General features: G+C 37.7%; 1 protein-coding gene across 1 annotated transcript in view; it reads right to left on the reverse strand.

The window, feature by feature from the left end:
* The window catches only part of gal3st2 (galactose-3-O-sulfotransferase 2), a 35,410-nt gene extending 13,940 nt beyond the window's left edge, over positions 1–21,470 (reverse strand). The window contains exons 1-2 of the mRNA XM_028465414.1: positions 21,370–21,470; positions 4,749–4,841 (exon numbers count right to left, since the gene is read on the reverse strand). Of these exons, the coding sequence (XP_028321215.1) occupies positions 4,749–4,841; positions 21,370–21,425 (149 nt within the window). The 5' untranslated portion in view covers positions 21,426–21,470. The remainder of the gene's footprint in view (positions 1–4,748; positions 4,842–21,369) is intronic.
* Positions 21,471–22,100: the final 630 nt, after the last annotated feature.

Here is a 22,100-nt window from a genome sequence, read left to right on the forward strand (position 1 = left end):
GAAACACGGAGATCTTACATATTCCAACATCTTTCCAACTTCAAAACATTACAGCACTACACATATCTGTGTACACATTAATTACACACACCACCCAAGATGTGCTTCTCCAAGTTCACCTGTCAACCAAACCAAAAAAAAACAAAATAAATAAAAGTAAACAAAAATCTGTCACTCTCACTCATCTATTCATAAAGACATATTCACACCTTTATTTCGTAGTCCTGTAAATTCTATAGGTGGGTCATCAAATGAAGTCTGGCCTCCGAGACCAATGTGCGCAACCCACTTTGTCCACCATGTTTGGAATTTCTCTGACTGCACTTTAACAGAAAAAGTCCATCTTTCCATCATGTAGATATCAATAATTTTATACCAATCATTAATTTTTGGTGCATCTGGTTATAACCACTTCTTAAGGCCTTCTTCCCACAAACAGAATTCTCATTAAATATTTGTCTGGTGCAGATTGTGTAAGCAGTTCTGTGCCTCCCAAATACAGTGTAAAAGCATCAAAAGAAAGTTATTTAAAATACAGTTTCCAGACTTTTACGAACCTCTCGCCAAAATGTTCCAAATTTTGGGAAGCTCCAGAACACATGGTAATGATTGGCTTCAGTTGAGCCACACAACCTCCAACAATTTGTAACAACACCTTGTTGTCTCTTTTGGGCAGGGGTAATAAAAAATCAGATGATCAGATCAAATTCCCTCCAGTTGTGTGAATGACTAGTTTTCTATTGCAATTTACAAATATTACCCCATTATTCTTCAGATATCCTCGTTCCCTTTCCCATTTACTTTTAACATGCAGAGTGTTTAGGCTTGATTAGCTCTGTCAACTTTTGTATATTCTAGATATTATTCCACGTCCACTCCCAGATACATAGGCAATTTCCCTGGTCCTCTCACCCAAATCTCATTCAACCGATGTCGTATCTGTAAATATCAAAACAAATCTTTATTCTCCCATTTATATTCTTTCTTGCACATATCAAAACTTTTAACAACTCATTTCTGTATTAAACAACAATAAGCTGTTACCCCAGAATTTCTCCATATTTTAAAAGTGGAATCTGTTCTGTTTGGTATAAAATCTGTGTCATATGGACACCACCGTAATACTTTCTCTGCATCCTTCAGGTTATACTTGATAATCATTTCATGCCATATTTTCAAAGTGACTATACAGTATCTGTAACTTAAAAGATATTGATCAGTCCATCATCAACTATTACAGCTTGTAGTGGTTGTCCTGTGGATTCTACCTCTCCTATTTCTTTCCATCTTGCTCTAAATTGTGGATCACAAAGACACACCAGTGGTCTTAACTGTGCTGCATAATAGTAATCCCCTAAAATTGGGACCGCCAAACCTCCTTTTTCTTTTGACATTTGCATTGTTTTGTATCTTATCCTTGGTTTCTTACCCATCCAAATATAAAAGGAAAAAATCAATTTATTCCACTCAATAAACTGTTGATCATTTACATCAATTGGCAGAGTCTGGAAGAGATATAGTAGACGAAGCAGACTAACCATTTTGATTAAGTCAATCCTTGAAGTTAGACGAAAGGAAGGGTACGAGGTCCCATCTGGAGATTTCTGATTTTAATTTTAAATTTAGAGGGGTATAATTGGCTTCAAATAATTTTCTAATATCTTGAGTGAGGTGAACTCCTAAATACCTGATTGATTTGACATACTTCAGACCATATTTATTTAGAAGCTGCCCTGGTGGATCAAAATTTAAAGCCCAAATCTGGCTTTTTTGAACATTTAGTTGTAGCCTGATAATTGATCAAATTTTCCCAGAGATGACATTTATGCTGGACATCATCCGCGAATAATGATAGTTTGTGCTCATCTCCTGCTATCTTTACTCCAGTAGTCTGTGCATTTTGTCTAATAGAGTTTTGTGAAATCCAAACTTATCCAATACCTTAAGGCTGGGATACACTGTGTGATTTTTTCAATCGTCGTACTCAGATCCAGCTCAAACTGTGCGACTCAGACGCAGAGCCCGAATGTGCGCAGCTCACGATTCATGTTCTCACACTGTACGGTCCGACACTCTGACACAATCTGACTGCTCACACTGTACGTTCATACTCGACACGTTGGCGTCTTGTTTCCAGAAATGCAACGTACAAATTAGAAGAAGAAGAAGAAGAAGAAGAACACTGAAGCGTCGCCATTAAAACAGACGAGGAAGAAAAACCCGGAAGTGGAGAGACGCTCACAATCTCAGCAAAAAGAGCTTTAAAAAAGAAAAGACAGCGATGTGATGGACCAGGAGCTGGGCACGACAGTCCGTCAATTTTACAGCGGTCCTACAATGTTCACGCACGCGCAGTGTGATCGTTTATGGTAAGACGGTCCGTGGCACTGCTTCAACTGTGCGATACCCTCACGAGGAGCTCACGAGGAATGACTGGATTTCAAACATGTTTGAAATCCTTACGACCTACGATTGCTGATCGAGAGCTGGTCGTGAGGTGTTAATTGCTTCTCGTGACCCCATGTATACTACACGATGCACGACACATGATCTAGCAGTGACTCACACGATCCCTCAAAATAGTGGCACGAGTCGAAAATCGGCTCAAAATGGGCCAAGAATCACACAGTGTATGCCTGCCTTTATACAGGAAGGTCCACCTAACTGACCGGATGCCTTCTCTGTGTCCATTCCCATAAGCATCGCCTGTGTCTTATTTTGATGTATATTACACATAATATGTAATGTGCTTCCCAAACTATCTTATGTCAGTCTCTGGTGGATGAAGCCCATCTGATCCAGGTGTATGAGAGATGGTAAAATGTTTTCTATTCTTCTAGCTAATATAGACATAAATATTTTATAGTCTACATTTAGCACAGATATTGGTCGGTATTGTTTGCAGTCTAATTTGTCTTCACCTTCTTTTGGAATTAGTGAAATTAAAGCTGCCCTCCATGAGGTGGGGAATCTCTCCCTTTTTCAGTGCCCAATTACATCATTTTGGGGCTAAAGATGTAGTCTGCAACTCTTATAAAAGTGACTTTTTGTAATAATTGCTAAAGCTGTCATGATGTAAGGACAGCTTTACATCAACCTAGTAGTTTGTGTGAAAAAAGACATACTCATTGAGCCCCCCTGCTGCTTCTGGTGCCTTTGGCAGATTGCCAGAATGCACCGCGTCCTAGCAAAAAGAACCAATCAGAGCCTGGATTGTGTTTGATGGACTAACTGACAGCTGTTGCTCACAGTCCCCGTCCCTTTCCCGGGGCTGAAGCACTGCCTTTTTTACAGTGTATGGTCTGGAGGAGTAGAAGATGGAATTGGTGACTTTTCTGCTTGAAAGGTAATTACTGCTGCTTGATTTACATTATGCTCGATTTGTAATTGATACACTAGAACTCTGTAGTGCATGTGTTGTTCATGTCCACGCAGCAGCCTCCATGTGAGCTGCTGTAAGTGACACTGTGTTGTTGTTTCTGCTGCTGTGGTGTGTGCACATTGAGAGAGAGAAGCGCTGCAGTAATATGCTTTTAACAGAGCATGTTATATTACTGTGATGTTGTAGTTGGACTGACGTTAGCTTGTTAGCTCCTCTGAGGGAGGGACTTTGGAAAGTTTGGAGGCAGGGCAAGAGAGCAGTGGGGAGGGAGGGGGAGGGAGGGATCTGAGAGTTGCGGACTGCACCTTTAATTGATCCTTAAAGCATTTGTACCACTGGCCAAAAAGCCATCTGAACAAGGGCTTTTATGTGGTTTTAACCTTGATATTACGGCCTTCACCTCTTTGTCAGTTATTTCTGCTACTAATGTTTTATTTTGTTCCTGTGTACCTGTCGGCAATCCACAGTTTCAAGACATTTCTCTATTTAATTTGTGTTATTTAATTTGGGTTGTGAGTATACATTTTTGTATTTTCTTTGTTCGAGAACATCGTATTTTAGTGATGGTATTGTCAGGCTCCTGCTTCCTCAACTTATAAGCTAATAATTTCAATGCTTTACTACCTGCCTCATAATGTCCTTGTTTTAGAAATATCAGTTTATTTTTAATTTCCTCTGAATAAATCTCATCATCTCATTTTGCAGTTTTTTAATTGCCCCTTCATTATTTGGTCTCACTTTATCCTTGTGTAGTTTCTGTAAGTCATTAAGTTGACGATTTAAATCATTAAGCTTTTCCTGTCTACGCTTCTTTAGTAATGAGGAGTAGGAAATTGTTCTCCCCCTCAACACTGCTTTGTAAGCATCCCATACTATGGGGGGGACTTCCCCATTTTTGTTACATTTCCATCTCTTTTTGTAATCCTAATTTTACCTGGGCATTATTTAATGTGTTTGAGTTTAATCTCCACAGTCTTGTGATGCTGAATAGTAGGTGTAGTCTCAGTAAATTGGGTTAAGATACCTCCAAACATCTACTCCTACTGTAATCTCATCTTTCGTGAAACTACTGAATAAGACACACCACTGTGTGTTGTCAGCATTAAGCCTGCCAGAGGTCTTCACTGTTCAGTTAACCCGCCCTCTTGTACTCAACAGTGATTAGTGTTGGCCTGATGAGTAAAATTTTCTCAATTCAAATAATAATTATATTATAGTAATACTGAAGTCATTTTTGGTCAGTACTGATTATCACTTGTTAATTAAATGTTAAAAGGTTTATACTATAATCATAATAATTTAAAACTTAACCAAATGAAGAGTCGACTTGCTTTGGAGCTTGTTGTTGATGGTAGTGTGGAGTTACCTGGCCAGGTGGGCAACAAAGGTCTGAATGGCAGCACAGACCACGAGCAGGATGAGAAGAAACCATATAGAGTAGCGCCTGCTGCACATCCATCTTCTCAAAGACCACCAGGCAGTATATAAACCAAGAGACAAACACACAAATATATGGTTAAATGCTTAAAAAAAAAAAAAAAAAAAAAAAAAAAACAGCAATAAAAAAGGAAAGAAACAGACTTGGATTTAGTGTGGGGTGGCGTTTGTAGGGGCAACACAATTGGGACTTTCAAGACAGACATACGAAGGACACAGGCTGAGAGGTTGTGGACTTTTGACTTCTTTTAAATATAGCTTCATATACAACACATTCTTCTCATGGCAAGTGTAGGGGTTATATATATATATATATATATATATATATATATATATATATATATATACTGTATATATGATTTTCTTTTAACAGAAACAAACCACCAGCAGAACCAGACTCGGTAGAGACAATCCGCCTTGACTGGTTGGAGTAAGTGGAACGGAAAGAGAGAACAGACCAGAATAGAGAGAGAACATCAGTCAGAGAAAGAGAGTAGTAATCTATACATATCCATTTTCAGCCAGAATTATGCTGTCGATGTCACATTTTGACAGTATTAAAATGACAGCAGTGCTGTGCAGACTTGCCTCAGAGTGAGGTCATTACTCCAGTTGTCTTCTACAAGAAAACACAAGCATCTCTTTATCTGCTAAATATTGCCTAGCACTACAGTTACAGTTCAAAGTCTTTAATAATGACATTTCTAAAAGATACAAGACCTACCTCTAACCCCACATGACAGATGCAACTATCTGCCAGGTTTCTATGTCACTGGCTGTTGAGAAAAATGTGTGGGTTGCAGCATCAGCTATCACAAGAATTAAGCTAAAAATGTTATTAAATATTTAAAAAAAACTGACAAAAATGGTTATAGTTAAAGTGAATGGGTATATTTTGCTTAATTGGTAATAAAGTATTAATAAATTGTTGTTAGTTTTGCATTATTTTTAATGCAATTAATCTGCAATTAATTGCAATTAATTAATTCCAGAAAAACGATGCACAGCCTCAGAATAGACTTTAAAGTAATGCTGCTGGTGTATAAATCTGTGAATGGGTTTGGTCCAGAATCCATCAGTGAGATGTGTCAAGTATGAACCCAGCTGGTTCTCAGATCTATGGACACAGGTCAGATAGTGGAGCCCAGAGTTCACAACAAACATGGTGATGCTGCTTTTTAGGGGTGTCCCGATCAAATATTGATATCGGGTATAGGTCCGACATCAGCCAGAAAACTATTATTGGAATCTGTCAGCCTGCATTTAAAATCTCCGATATATATTATATTATATTTATTCAATTGTAGAATACTGTAAATATTATGTTGAAGGTTAAAATGTATGTAACCAACTAGTTAATAATAATTGTTTCAGTTTTTCTCATACCTACTGTTGCTGACTATTGTTCTCTGTTTCAGTAACATCACTTTCTAAAACATTTTCTAACATTCCACACTACAAAATAAGTTAAAAAAAAAGTATGTATGATTTGTGCTGATATTGGATCGGTATCAATATCAGTATCGGGCAATATGCAAGGCTGAAATATCGATATTGTATCGGAAGTGAAAAAGTTGTATCAGGACATCCCTACTGCTTTTAGTTGTTGTGCTGTAAAGAAGTAGAATAAACTGCCAGCAGAGCTGAAGTCAGCATCCAATGTGAACATTGTTTTTTTTTTCTTTACTGCGTATGACTGTGAGGGAGATTTTTAATCATGGTCTTCTCATTGAGAAAATTTGATCAATAGCATTAGGTGACCAGCTGACTAATTCCATAATTTTGAGTTTTGGATGAATGCAGAGAGAGTCTCCTACGTAGATCCACAAGACAGCGGACAGCAGACAAAACAAGCAGCTGGGGCAGATTGGGAGGGTAGGAGCAAAAAAGAAATGTGACCGCCTTCGAAGAGATGCAGAAAAGAAAAAAAGAAGAAAAAAAGTTTTTACTGCTATTTTTACTGCAGACTTTAAAGGTTTTTACTGCTGATTTTAATGTTCTTATGGTTTTTTAAGCTGTTGAATGTTTTCTGTTGAACTTTTTGATCATGTAAAGCACATCGAATTGCCTTGTGTATGAAATGTGCTATACAAATAAATTTGCCTTGCCTAAAAAAAATCTGCAAGTCATCTTTTTTTTTTTCTAAACAGCGCAGAACCGTTCTTCTCAATGCACAAGCTCCCTGTAAACCCCTAACACTGATGCACAGACAACACAGAGCTAAATTTTGACAATTGTTAATATTGTAATAATCGTTGATTAATCGAATCGTAGCACACTGAATCAAATCAAATTGTGAGGTTCCTTGGATGGCACACTCATAAAAGTAAGGCAGTAACAAAGATTAAAAAAACAACTTTAGCTTTATTTCACTAATTTTGGCCCTCAAAGAGTTATACATTTCAAAATGTTCCTCACACCACAAACCCTATGCTGTGAAAAATTCCTGGTGAGAACCCTGCACCTGAATGTTAAACATGTTTCAGCTAGCACGGATATTTGCCGTTCGGACACTGCACTAGTCCGAGCAGGCAGTGGCGCCAATCAACACCCGACAACATGACAGGGTGAATAAGTCCATGAGTGACAATATCACAATCAGAATCAGAATCAGAATCAACTTTATTGGCCATGTAATGTATGTTATACACATGAGGAATTTTACTTGGTGAACTGTGCTCTGACTAATAATGTCAACATTAAATAATAACAATCAACAAAATATAAACATAAATATAAACAGTAGTTAGACTAATATGTGCAAAACTAAATAAAAGAATAAAACAAGATAACAATAACAAGAAAATAATAATAATAATAATAATAATAATAATAATAATAATAATAATAATAATAATAATAATAATAATAATGCAGTAGTGCAGTGGTGTTTAAATTAAATAGTATATACATGAACATTCACATTGACAGTTTGTTCCAGAGTTGTTATGTTTAGTTCCAGGGTTGTTTCACAGAAACAGGTCTGACACTCTTTGATTGTTTAGTGTTGATCAGAGTGACAGCCTGGGGGAAGAAACTGTTTTTATGGCGGGTTGTTTTGGCGTACAGTGTTCTGTAGCGTCTGCCGGAGGGGAGGAGTTTAAACAGATTGTGTGCAGGGTGTGAGGGGTCTGCAGTGATGCTACCTGCTCGTTTCCTGACCCTGGACAGGTGTAAGTCTTGGATGGAGGGCAGTTTGACACCAATAATCTTTTCTGCAGTCCTGATTAACCGTTGTAGTCTGTGTCTGTTTGGTTTGGTTGTAGATCCAAACCAGACAGTGATGGAGGTGCACAGAACAGACTGAATGATGGAGGTGTAGAACATGATCAGCAGCTCCTGGGGCAGGTTGAACTTCCTCAGCTGACGCAGGAAGTACATCCTCTGCTGTGCCTTTTTTCTGATTGTGTCTATGTGGGAGGACCACTTCAGGTCCTGTTAGATTGTGGATCCCAGGAACCTGAAAGAGTCCACAGTAGCCACTTTGCTGTTCAGAAAGGCAAGGGGGGGAGTGGGGGGGATTCCTCCTGAAGTCCACTGTCATCTCCACAGTCTTGAGCGGGTTCAGTTCCAGATGGTTCTGACTGCACCAGAGAGCCAGCTGTTCCACCTCCCGTCTGAAGGCAGACTCGTTCCCATCATGAGACCGATGACGGTGGTGTCGTCTGCAAACTTCAGGAGTTTCACAGAGGGGTCCCCTGAGGTGCAGTCATTGGTGTAGAGGGAGAATAGAAGTGGGGAGTGAACACACCCCTGGGGGGCACCAGTGCTGACTGACAGGTGCTAGATGTGATCCTGTCAGTCAGGAAGTTGGTGAGTTTCTGGTGAAGGATGTCCGGGATGATGGTGTTGAATGCAGAGCTGGAATCCACAAATAGGATCCTAGCGTAGGTCCCTGGGGAGTCGAGATGATGCAGGATGTAGTTCAGTCCCATGTTGACTGCATCCTCGACCGACCAAACTCACTGGCTAAATCAATGGATTGCAGTGGATTGCCGACCACTGTCGGTGGTAGAGGATCTTAGACTGCAGTGCTACAGATAACATCATCTGACCCAAGTTACCAACTTATGAACTGCTATGCAGAAAGGCAATTTCAAACAAAATTCCTCAGCTTCATCAGTTGCTCTGTTTATTTCATGCCACAGATATTCTATTTTTCATTCTAGTTTCCACTTCTCTGGAATGTGCTGTACGAAGTGCTGTTTTTTTATTTTAACACACAAAAAGAAATTAATTTTAGAAAGTTTACAAAAAATAAACACATAATTTCACATCTGCTCTTAACTCCACAGCATCAGAGCCAAAACAACAAGGCTCCAGCACAGCTGTTAGACGGATAAACAATAAGCCGAAGCTCTGATGCTGCCACACATCCCCATAACCTCAACATCCTGCGTGTCTTCTACCCATTTTGCATTTTATGTGTTTTTCTGCTGGTCTTGAGGCACAAATTTTGTTTTACATGTTCTCATGATAATAACATCCTTCAATCCTTGAATAAAATATCACACTTCAAAAAGCGCAAATTAAAACTAGTCAGAGGGAGTCTATGTATATATCTTTATCAGAAATTAAGTGTCAATATCAGCAAAAAGCTAATAGTGAAAATATCTACTTGAGACTCACTTTATGTCACCTTGTATATTGGTGAATATTGTATATTCTTGTATTACAGTTACAACAATGACGGTGTAAGTGTACATGGTTGTTTTATTTGGCAATATGCCTAAACCACACCTGTTTATTTAACATAAACTCAGAATATAATTCATCTTTAGTCTGTTCTCAAACAATGAGCGATAAATACAGTAAATAGATGAGTAAGAAACACCCAAAAGTATTTGATCAGCTTGTTTGATAAGGTAGGCCATATCTGCATTAAGATTAGAACTAATCCATATCTGTCTAAACAGGTAAGTAGTGCTAATAGTGGTTATGAACAGCCACTGTCCTTTTGAGGCGAGGACATGTTTGTGGTTACACTTACACATCAGAACAGTTACTATAGCTGTCTTTAACAGACATATTGTGTGCCATACAATATGAATCAGTCCTCCTGCAGCTGACATCTTACCTGACTGCTGTTACGACCTCTCAGGACTCCATATACTAATGTTTCTTCAAATCTTGAAATTTGTAGATTATTAATAGGGTGGGATGTACATACATAGAGTGAGTCATTGTGTTCGAGAGATTGATATGACACAACTGCATTATCCATTTTCTGTATATGGATTCTTCATTAACTCTACCCCTGCACTCAGGAGACAATGGCATATCTTAACTGCACCTACCTAACATCTGCTAAGGACAGCTTCTCAGGCTTCATCTTTACCTTAAAACAAGGTTTTTCAAAGTGTGGGGGTGGGGGCGCAATGTGAAAAAAATGAACAATAAACATTAAAAGAGAAGTAGAATACCGGAGGGTATTTCATCAACAAAGTGTTCTTAAGAGAGCCAGGCCTACGGTTTAAACCTGGTTTACCCAAGCTGCTGGCTTTTCCCATTTCATCAAACTCTCCTCAGCTGGGAGCTCCCCAGCTGAGCCAAGCCAGCTGACAGTGTTTAGCTTAAGTGTAGAGCTGCAACTAACGATTATTGTTGTAGTCTACTAATCTATCCACTATTTTTTCAATTAGTCGACTAGTCACGATTATTTTTCTGTTTTGAAGCACATATATTTAGCACACCTGCTTAGATTCTTCCACCTGTGAACATTTCCCTTATGTACTGTGATAGCATTTTTCACAGAGAGGAATTAAAACACGTATTTGTAGTATAGATTATATATTTAACACATAAAATATCATTGAAATCACAATAAAATCATGAATCAATTAAGCAACACAAACTTAAAGTATAAGTTGTCTTGAACAAAGTAGTAGTAAACAAAGAGTCAAAGAAAATAAGTAACTTTAAAAAGATGTAGCTAACCTGCAGGTTGTCGAAGTAATGAGGTTTAAACTAATCATAGAGTTTCTTTTACTTAAATCAAGTCCATAAAATAAAATAATAAATAATAACATCTTGTTTGAAAGAATCCTTACATGTTAAGAAATGTCAAATTAATGATATCCAAATCACACAGTTGATAATAAATTAAAGATGTTTGCTGTTCAGAATAAACACTAGTATCAGCAGAAAGCAGAAGACAGATTTGAAAGCGGGTACGTTACTAACTCACTGATAAGTGCAGTGATAAACATGATTTCTGACATACACACAGACCTAATACCTGTTTGAATCACAAACTGTTTGCTAACAAACACATATGCATATGATTAAAAATGGAAGATTGGGTCAGCGGTAGTGATGTCACTCCTCTCTAGGTCTGTGTACAAACCGGGGCTCTGCTGTGTTTCTGTTTCAGGTGTCCGTGTATCTCCGTCGTGCTTTAATGATTGACAGCGGAACGTCACAGTTTACACATAAAGTTTTTCACCGGTTTGATTTCGGTGAAAAGTTCTGATGCTTTAGAATTTTCTTCAGTGTTTTCCTCTCTCACCCATTCTTCTTCATCGTTTACTTGCACAAAGTTAGTTATGTGACTGCCCCTAGCGGTCAATGAAAGGTACTGCAGCTTAAAGAAAGTAGGAAGCGGCCTTGGGATTAAACGACGCATTAACGCTATAAAATCTGTGTCAACAAATTTTTATAGTTGACAATCGATTATGTCGACTAATCATTGCAGCCTTACTTGAGTGCACATCTTCACTTAAGTGATGAGATCGATCACAGATTTAATGATTAGAGACGTGAGGGCGCATGCGCTGCAGCTTTCACGATGAATAAGCAGCCAATAGAAACCAATGCTGAGACCAACAGGACGAGACTTCATCTGTTACTGAGCAGTGAGAATAAAGGACGGACACGTTTAAGAGGTTTCTGTGGTCACTTGTTTGAACTTTTTAAAGTAGTAAAGGGTTAAATATTGTGTTATTTAGTCAATTGATCATAGAAAACAACTGAAGCATGTCATCACACACTGATCATGTCAGTTTGATAAGTTTTTTTTAACATCTGTCGGCATTTAATAAAAGACGATGCACTAAAGATCAGAGAGAGCAGCGGGGCTGTGTGCGCCACTGGATGTCACTTCCAACACTGCAGACGCTCCCGGTGCAGGTGAACTGCGTGCATGGGAGGTGTACGCACATCCCAAAAAGCAGTAGTGTATTTTTGTCATTGAGGAGCCTTAGTGCTCTGCCCTGTGGCTGTCCCTGACCAGCCCCTCCCTCTCTGTATATTCAGAGTTTTATCATTATTAATTTCTGGTCAATGAATAGACATTTATACCATGTGGTAAACGGAGGCCATGGATACGCATGTATCCTTATATAAACATATTATTACTGATGGTTTAAACACACAGACTGTGATCATCTAATTAAAAAGTATGGGACATATTAAACACGTAATGAGACAATGATTCTATCATCATTTGTATCAATTTAAAATCATATTTAAACATTTACCATGATATTCTGTTTAATTTCATTTTAAAATACCATATTAAAGCAGAATTATTCAGGAATGAATAGTCGCGCTAATCCGGCTTTAAAATATAGTTTTACAAATTCAGTAAAGAGGTGGAACGGCTTGTGGGGGACGGTTGTGTGTTCAGGGACAACTCGTAAAATTTGGGCACAAGTGCCCAAGTTTGATTGCCATCCTAAAAATCTTTGACTATTGCTTATGCATGAAATCATAAAACACAGCATTAAAGAAAAATAGGATGTCTTAAGAATGACACATTGGAGTCCAAGCCTCTAACCCTACGTTCTGCAGTGCATTGTCTTTGTTATATAATCCCCAGTGTTAGTCAATCTAGATTTATTCTCTTTCAAACTACTTGCATGTTCTGCAAACAGAGTATCAGAGTGACTGAAGTGGAACAGTGCTATACGTAGGTACAGCGTTGACGTGACACAGAAGCATAAATCACATGTGAGGGTGAACTTTTCATTATTTTCACTCCATGCTTCATCTTAACCTCTGCTTAGAAGACACTTTAGTGCTCAGACACGTTGGCCCGTTTCCATACATCCACAGTGTTTGCTTGCGTCACAACAGCTTGTTTCAGCCGGGTTGTTTGGGTGAAAAAGGTGTTTCGACCAAATTCATTTTCGGTTTTCAACCCAAAATCTTTGGTGCATCACGAGAACCAACCCAACATAACTGAGTGAAATTTCATAAAGATCGGTCAATTATAAACTGAATTTTTTTAATTTTTCCAACAATGACAGATAGGGTTTTTTATTTATTTTGAAACTGATCCAAAATAAGTATATTGATGCGGAACTCCAATACGTAAGGTCTATCTTTGGGTAAAATTCTGTAAAAATCTGTTAAGTACTTTTGACATAATCCTGATTAAAAAAAAAGCTGGTGAAAATCTGACCTCCTTGGTGGATGGAGGAACAAAAGAGGATAAATCTTTTACAGGAAACTGTAAGCCACCTGCACCAGGAAATAGACTCTGCACTAAGAAGAATGTTGTGAGATCATGTGATCTTTCAGATGTCCATTGTCTTCATTTGTTATTAATATAATTATTGGTATTTAATAGAGAAGTGCCAAAACTTTGGCCACTGAAAATGCACTTTTTGGCCATTTTCGGCCAAAACTGTTTTATTTACAGAAACAACCTGGCTGAAACAAGCAAACACTGTGGTCACTGTGTGTGTCTATATGTATACAGCAAAAACTATGAAATGTACAAACTCAAGTGTGTCACGTCGACGCGCAGCCCTGTCAACAGACGGACCCTATACACCGTGACGCGTCAGAACACCTTTCACAGATATCCTCTGCACTTCATCAAGACTATACTTGGTCAACGTTAAAAAGATCATTACTTGGATGGGATTCAAACAGTGCACACAAGAAATGATGCACGCCGCAATGAATGCGGAGTACCTGCTTAGAGACAGAGAAGCACGCAGAACAGGAAATGAGAAGCAGAATGCTGATCAGACTTTTCTGTGATAAAGCAGAGAAGCTGACCTTCATTAAAAATGTAAATGCTCTTTGTGCTACATAACATATTTAATTTGATTATCTTTCAGCAGCCCAGTCAGTTATAGGCCTGACTGGATGTAGGCAGTTAAAGATTTTATGTATTTTTTATTATTAATTTATATTGTGCATTTGGAATGTCACTGATAAATAAATAAGCATTTTCATATATTTTTTATTGATTTATTATTTGAAGCAATAATATTAATTTATAAAATTACAATACTTTAATATGAGTGAGGTTAATATACATTCATAGATTTGATTATACTAATAATTGGCATGAAAATGTATTTCGGTGTTTTAGTTTTTAGTTTTTGGCCTTGTTTTTTTCTCATTTTTGGTGAATCCCCTGTATATAAGTAAAATAAGTATTTTAGACTAAAAATCAAATAGATAGCTAAACATGATGAATGCACTTTCTTTGGTCTGTTTTGGCATACATTAGGTATTTGTCACTGAGTCACAATAAACACAGTACATTTTTACTTCATACACAAGTCATTTGAATGATTTGTCTTTATTTTCCTTTGCAAAGATTAGCAGACACGAGCTCAGATGATGAGTGCGATTTAAAGGGGGTTGGAGTAGAAATGTTTAGACTTCAAGGAAAGAAAGAAAAAAGTTTCCTGAGCAACAGCAAAACATCTGGATCTAGGCCTGCAGCTCCTCTAGGCCTCTTTCTCCAAACCTTCACAAATACACATGAACTTTTAACCTTAGTGTGAGAACAGATGGAGCTACAGGTTTAAATTGTCTTTTAGTGGAAATTGAGTGGAGGGCTTAAATGCAGTCACATCAACAGACTTTAGGTCAGGTGTACTCCTGTCACTCACTGGGGATTCTCAGTCTGCAGCTTCTGGTCCTCGAAGCAGATCGACCCAAGATACACAATTCCATGCCTGATTTGCAACTCATTTGGTGCCTGAGAGGAATGCAATGACCATTCTTAAACATCTCATCATTAAGCTATAACTACCTTTTTTTTTTTTTTTTTTAATCAACAAATAAATTGGAAACAAAGTCAAAATTACTATTAATGTTCCTGCAAACTATACAAATAAAATAGTTTCACTTGCTAAACAAGCAATATAAAACTGTTCCATTATTTAGTGGCCAAAAGTGGAAACAGCAATAGGAACAAAGACATCTGGCAAAAATAAAAACAAAATTTAAAGCTAACATTGTGTTGTGCAGGCTGAAAATGTGCTGAATTGAATGCCTTTCATTAATGCCCTGTTTCATGTTTTTTTTTTTAATTTTCATAAGAATAGCTGCAAGCTGTAATTAAATTAAGTTTAAGTGAGGTAAGCTTATATTTCTCCCGTTCTTGTCCCCCATGTTATTTTGTGACTGTTCTCCCATGTAATCTTTAGGCGGGGGGATACTGAAATGTTTGTACAGGACTTTGTGGTTTTTACCTGTGAAAAGCGCTCTATGAATAAAGATTACTTACTTACTTACTATTGAACCACACCCACGAATAACGACAGTATATCTAGGGCCCTAATAAATCTGTTTTATTTTTTTCCAAATTCCGTTTTTTCCACTTAAATTTTTTAAATTCCGTTTTTTTTAGAAAAAGAAAATATTAGTTTTTAACTCCTGTAAGGAAACAAAATAAACACTAATAAAATAAACACTAATAAATAAATAAAAACTTATAATTAAACAAAAATGTATGTCAGAAATAAAGTAAGTTACATTTAAAAGGTAGATATAAGTTGTAGTGACATGGATTATTCTGACTGCTCCTTTTTAATTATTTAAGTCATATAAAGATGTATGAGAACAGCATTGATGTCACCCAATTTCCTCTCAGGGATGAATTGTATACTGAGGTCTACTGATTAAGTTTTGATCAACTTAATTTAAATTAACCTAATATGAATGATCCTATCTTCTGTAGCTTTGATGAGATGTTGTTCGAATGTAACATTCTAATAACGTTGCTCTTACTGACTTTTATTTTGTAAACTCGAAGTTCCCACTGAAACGTTTGTACTTGAGGTAGCTTGCTGACTGTGAATGTCTACCTATAGACACGGACAAAAGGCTGGAATAAATAGAACTAAAGGACAACACAGTTATTCTTAGTTAGCCAGACACAACAGTTTGAACACTGAGCAGGAGAAGATGTTTAAAGCTGATCACAGAGCGCCGCTGCTCTACACAAAAAAATGACGGAGTTTTACAGGCACAGCAAAGTTAAACGGGCACTGGTGGCTCTGTATTTAGGAGTCAGTAATGATTTGCGTTGTTTGTGGTGGTTTAAGCTGAGTTTAATGCAGCCAGGAGAGGAGGGGCAAGGGCGGTGCACCTAATAAGCGGTCCCCGGAAACATTTCCCCATAAAAAAACATTCTTTGCCCCATGGTGACGGGGTTTCATGCCGATTTTGTCCATTTCCGCGTTTGACCGTTTTCATGGTGGATTCCGTCCACGATTCCGTTAACACAAATTTTATAGGGCCCTATATATTATTTTATACTTTCTCTTATACATATATTTTAACCAAGAGTCCGAACATCTGCAGAACAAAAAACTGATTGACCCTTATCAATCTGGCTTCAGGCATGACCATTCCAATTAGACTGCACTCCTTTTAGTCATACAATCACTGTGACTGGCTAAAGCTGCTGGCCAGTCCTCTGTCCTACTGTTGCTTGACCTGTCTGCTGCTGATCCTCCTCTCCACACTCTCTGAACTTCGCATCTCAGAAACTGTTCTGTGGTGGTTCAAGTCCTTCCTCCCAGGTAGATAATTCACAGTGACATGGTGAGGAGAATTAATCAAACTTGAAGCACTTTGTTGCATTTACTAAGGGTCTTCCTTCCTGTCTAAATTATTATTATTATTATTATTATTATTATTATTATTATTATTATTATTATTATTAATAATGCATTCAATTTTATATCGCACTTTACATCGATGTGCATTATTCTTTCACTCCACACACAGTGGTGGTAAGCTACTATTATATGTCAGAGATGTTTTGTCAGATGAGTTTTTTTATGTGGGTTTTTCCAGTTTTGTTGACCTCTTTTGAAAGGTTAAAGATCATGTTTAAAATAAAAGTATTTAAATTTGGCCTTTTTTCTTCTGGTCCTTATTTTGATTTGATTAAAAAACAATTAAATAATTATCAATATGACCGATATGAAACACTTATATCGTGATACACTTTTCAGGCATATCGCCCAGCCCTAGTGGAGCGTCTGAAGAGTCAGAGCCAGGACTAAACCTGAAAGCCAGCTTTGCAACTTTTAAAGTGAAAATCAACCCAGGTGACAACAGGAAATCATGTTCTCATACCTGATGTATTAGGTCCATATTATTAAACACCAGTTTCTTAAAAGTGATTGTTATTTAGATTAGAGGTCCAGTAAGGTAACTGTGTCCTGAGTCCAGCAGCCAGTGTTTTATATCTTAAAAAATGGCATTTTTGAACTTGAACTGTGCAAAAAAGACAGCTTGATAGTGTGCAAAAACCTAACTTTGACTACTGGTACACCTATCAGGTGCAATGAGCAGGCAGTAATCTGATGCTGGGAGGGTAACGTTACACACTGCATATCATGTGGCAAAGAATCTTTGTACACTAAGCTAGGTATCATTGGTGACAGGCACTGATGTGACACTCTGATTTGTTCAAGTGTATACTTGACAATTTGATAAAATTGGAAGTGCGTCAATTTATGGGCGTGTCCCGATCCTATATTGATATCGGTTATTGGTCCGATATAAGCCAGAAAACGAATATTGGATTTTAACGGACTGCATCTAAATTCTTTGATATAAGTGCTCCGATAAGTATTTGTTGTTTTTGTCTCTGCTCTCAGTTGTTCCCACCATATACTGACAATAAAAAATAACTGAAGTGAACTTGAAATAATGACTATTGTTCTCTGTTTGAGTAACATCACTTGATCAAGCCATTTCTAACATTCCACACTATAAAATAAGTAATAAAAGTATGTATGATTCTTGCTGATATCATATCGGATTGATCTCGGTATGGGCCAATACTCAAGGCTGCAATATTGGTACCGTATCGGAAGTGAAAAAGCTGTATCGGGACATCTATTATTTAATGCTCTTTTTAAAAATGCATACTTTACACTCACACTACCTATGTGAACCTCTCAACCAGCTGGAGAGAAACTCCTCTCTTTCACTTCAGCACGCTTCATGACAGCAATTTAGTTTTCCAGGAAGTAAGCTCAATTTACAAAAATGAGTTGGAATGTTGGGGGAATAAACTACTTGAAAAAGACAGCCTGGGTTCCGGTCTAAGCATTGAATTTATGATACCATATTGTGGTTGGACCCAAAAATATCTGAAAATAGTTTGACCTAATTTAAAATGTGGGAGACTTGAATAGAAACACAAACTAGAAACACAAGAAAAAGCCAGTGGAGTTCTTCTAAAAAAACAAAGTGAGGTACAAACACTGAAACACTTAGTGTGGTACTTACTGGCACCGATAAATGTGGTTTTAATTGAGGCTTTACTTCTCTGATGTATTAAAGCTGCAGTATGTAGAGTCTTGAGACTGAAATGGTAATAACCACACTTCCTCCCTGTTCTGAATCCACCGGCATCCTTGTGAATGCACACGACTATAGAGCTGTTTTGCAGTGACTTTGTTACTAAATCTGGCAACTTTCTAACTCCTCTTAAAGAGTAACTAAACCCCAAACACACTTTTTACTGCTGAATACATATCTATTTGGGTAATAAATAGAGCTGTTGATTGATCGTAGTCCCACTCTTCACATTTTAGTAAAAGTATTTAAATTTTGTGTATTTAGTTGTAAAATATCAGAGTTACTGGTCTCTACGGGTTGAACGCCAGCTATTACAATTGAATTTTGCTATTGACTGAGACAGATTCTTTGGATTATCACGCGTCATCAACTTTCATTGTTGGTCCCCTATAAAAGCTGAGAGAAAGGGAGGATGGTTTTTCAAAAAAAATAAAATAAAATCGTGTCTACTATTGAATCACAGTACTCTCTTGGATCAGGAGTAACAAACCGGCTGTGTATTAAAAGACACATTTCTGAATGAAGTTTTATTGTCTTTATTGTTAGTTAACACATACTCTAAACTTGAGGTTGTCAAGCTAAATTTATAAGCTGGTAGCAAAAAAGAGCCATTAAATGGAGGATATATTATATGATTAGTTGCTAAATTGTTTCAATAACTAGTTGACTATCAAAATAGCCGTTAGTTGCAGTTTGATGTTCTATTCTTGATTGAATGATTTAAAAATAAAGTTGCTATAACTTGTACATGAACAGCTGCAGTTTTTAATATTCATTCTGTCCAATTTTATGCCAAAACATTTTTCATTTACCGAAGGAAAATTAAATCTAGGCTAATTCTACATATAATCTGTAGTGTGGTGAAGTTTATTGAATTCAGTAAAGGATCCATAAAAAGTATTTGGTTTTTGTAGGGATGGTACTTGCCTCTTATGGATCTACAGGCCCTACAGCTACGGCCAAGGACAAGGCCAGACTGCAGGGTATCATCCACTCTGCAGAGGTCATTGGTTGCAATCTGCCCTCCCTCCAGGACTCTAATGCATGCAAAAAGATTGCGGCTGACCCCTCCCACCCCGGTCACAAACTGTTTCAAATTCTCCCCTCTGGAAGGAGGTTATGGTCCATCAGGACCCAGAACCTACAGACACATAAACAGTTTCTTTCCCTCAGTCCACCAGCCTCATGAACACAGCCCCAGTCCCCCACTGACCCCCCCCCCCCCCCCCCCCATCACCACCTCCATAAAGACAATACTACCTGCAACACTTGTATATATGCATATACTGTATATTGATATTGATTGATATTTCATTTTATTATGTTTTATTTTATGCTTTATTATTATTCATCCTTATCCCATACTTATCCCTCACCCTTTATGTCTATTGCTATTATTATTATTGTTCTGGGTTGCTTTTTGCTTCTTGTTCTTCGCACCAACTGCCTAGTCAAATTCCTGGAGCTGTTTTAAACTGCGCCTGGCAAATCAAATCCATTCTGATTATGATTATGATTCATTCTACATTATTTGTAGCAGACATGTGGCAGTATTGTAGGTATTGTTTGTAGATATGGATGGCTGTTCAATATAAATGAAGAAACATTTTTAATTTATCAACAGGCCTACAGTTGTACTTCATAATTTATACATTAAACGTTTGTGTATCTTTAGGTTTTAAGATTAAGATTAAAGATTAAATCGGGGCTTTCGCCTTTAATTGGCCATGTAATGTTGTTACATACATGGAATTTGTCCTCTGCATTTAACCCATCCCGGGGTAAATGCAGGGGGCAGCCATTTTTGCGGCATATTCAGCCCTGTGGGGAACAAGAAAAACAGAACAAGGTGCATCCCCTTGAAAAAAACAAAGCTAAAAGCCTTCAGCCTTCTTCAAGCTGAGGTGCCATGAGGAACCACATAGTCTTCATGCTAATGCTAGCCACAGGTTGCCCATCTCATGGTAATTAAAATGCACACACAAAGGTTACATTTCTTGTTTTAAAATAGGATGAAAATGTGTGTGCCAACACCCCTTTTTTTAACTGGCTATGTTGACGTAGAAAACGTGTCTTGTGCTGTAACATTTCGCGTTGAAAATCGCAACAAGAAATGATGAGCGTAATTAATTTAAGGCCGTGGCTACGGGTACGTTAAACGTATCCGTAGTCTGCCACTCTATGGATGCCCAACGCCCCTCATTGGCCAGTTTAGGTCACGTGATAGTTGCACTACGTGACTTAAAGTTCCATCATTTGTATTTTAGCTCATATTTATTTTTAGCTAACCGACTAACCCTTTTATTTTAGCCCTCACCCTAACCCGAACTCTATCCCTAACCCTAAAATGTTTATTTTTGTCAGAAATTTATTTTTAAAGGTGGAATTTGCCGTGTTATATAGAAAACGAAATTTTGTCCAATGTGGGATTTGAAAACCACTAGTGAAACCCATGTTAGTGGTGAGTGAGTGCCTTAGAAGCAACCTAACCTATCCTGGCACAGTTAGGTTTAATTTCCCCGCTAACCCTTTTATTTTAAATAACACTAAATGTAACCCTAAAGCAGGAAATACCCTCAAATGTTTTTTTTTTTTTCTTTTCTTTAGTTTCTGTATGTTTAACCCTAACACTATCCCCTGTGTTAAATATGTTGAAATGAGAAAAAATATAAATGACAAAAGGGGGATTCGAACCCACGGCAGCAGAAGGAATAATGTCAGAGTCGCTTAGACCACTTGGCCATCCTGGCATGACAATATCTCACTGGCACATTACGTACTTATCAATAGACACTTCGATCTGTTGAACGCGTGGCGGTAATATCTGATATCATAAGTAATGCACATATGTTTGTGAAATCCTCACAGCTTAGAGTGACTGTGGTACAGAGTTGTTCTTTGGAGGAAAGAGCATCAAAGCCCTGTGAAGGACGGTCCGACAAAGACATGACACTGAGAAACTGATGTGGACTTACGGAGTGATAGCGCTCAGAGGCTGGCAACGAACTCCTCTCCTCGGTAGGAGCGGCATCTCTCCAAAAACCCTGGTGGAGATAAACGGATCCAGCTCCGACTGTGACCGATTCTCTCTCTCTCTCTCTCTCTCTCTCTCTCTCTCTCTCTCTCTCTCTCTCTCTCTCTCTCTCTCTCTCTCTCTCTCTCTCTCTCTCTCTCTCTCTCTCTCTCTCTCTGCTCGCGTGTACGGAAGACAGCACAGCTAACTACTGACAGTAAAGACAAGCACATTGTATTTAGTCCAGATGCCACAAAGGTGAACCTGGTTTTGTCAGATAAAGTTTTCTCTCTTCTTTCAGGTGGTTTTGGGCATGTTTATCATGAACCAGGGGGTGACGGTTGATATCTTATGGATAATTTAAGTTATTAACCCCTTCATGTCCGACACTTCCAAATCATGAGAATTTCCAATGATTCCATGGTATTAATTCGCATTAAACACATCAAAATTGTGAAACTTAATATTTATTTATTTATACAGTGTTTAATGTTGTATAAATATCATAAATAAATATTTATTTATTTAAATAAATAACTAAATATTCATTTATTTATACAGCTACTTGAATCCAAGTAGAAAACAATTAACCCTTTTCTGGCCATTGTTACCAAGCAAATTAACATCATTTTGTCAGCAAGACTTTGAATACCTGAAGTAAAAAGGAGAGAATAATGCAAAATGTTGAAGACA

This window comes from Gouania willdenowi, chromosome 13 (genome assembly GCF_900634775.1).
Source record: "Gouania willdenowi chromosome 13, fGouWil2.1, whole genome shotgun sequence".
NCBI lineage: Eukaryota > Metazoa > Chordata > Actinopteri > Blenniiformes > Gobiesocidae > Gouania > Gouania willdenowi.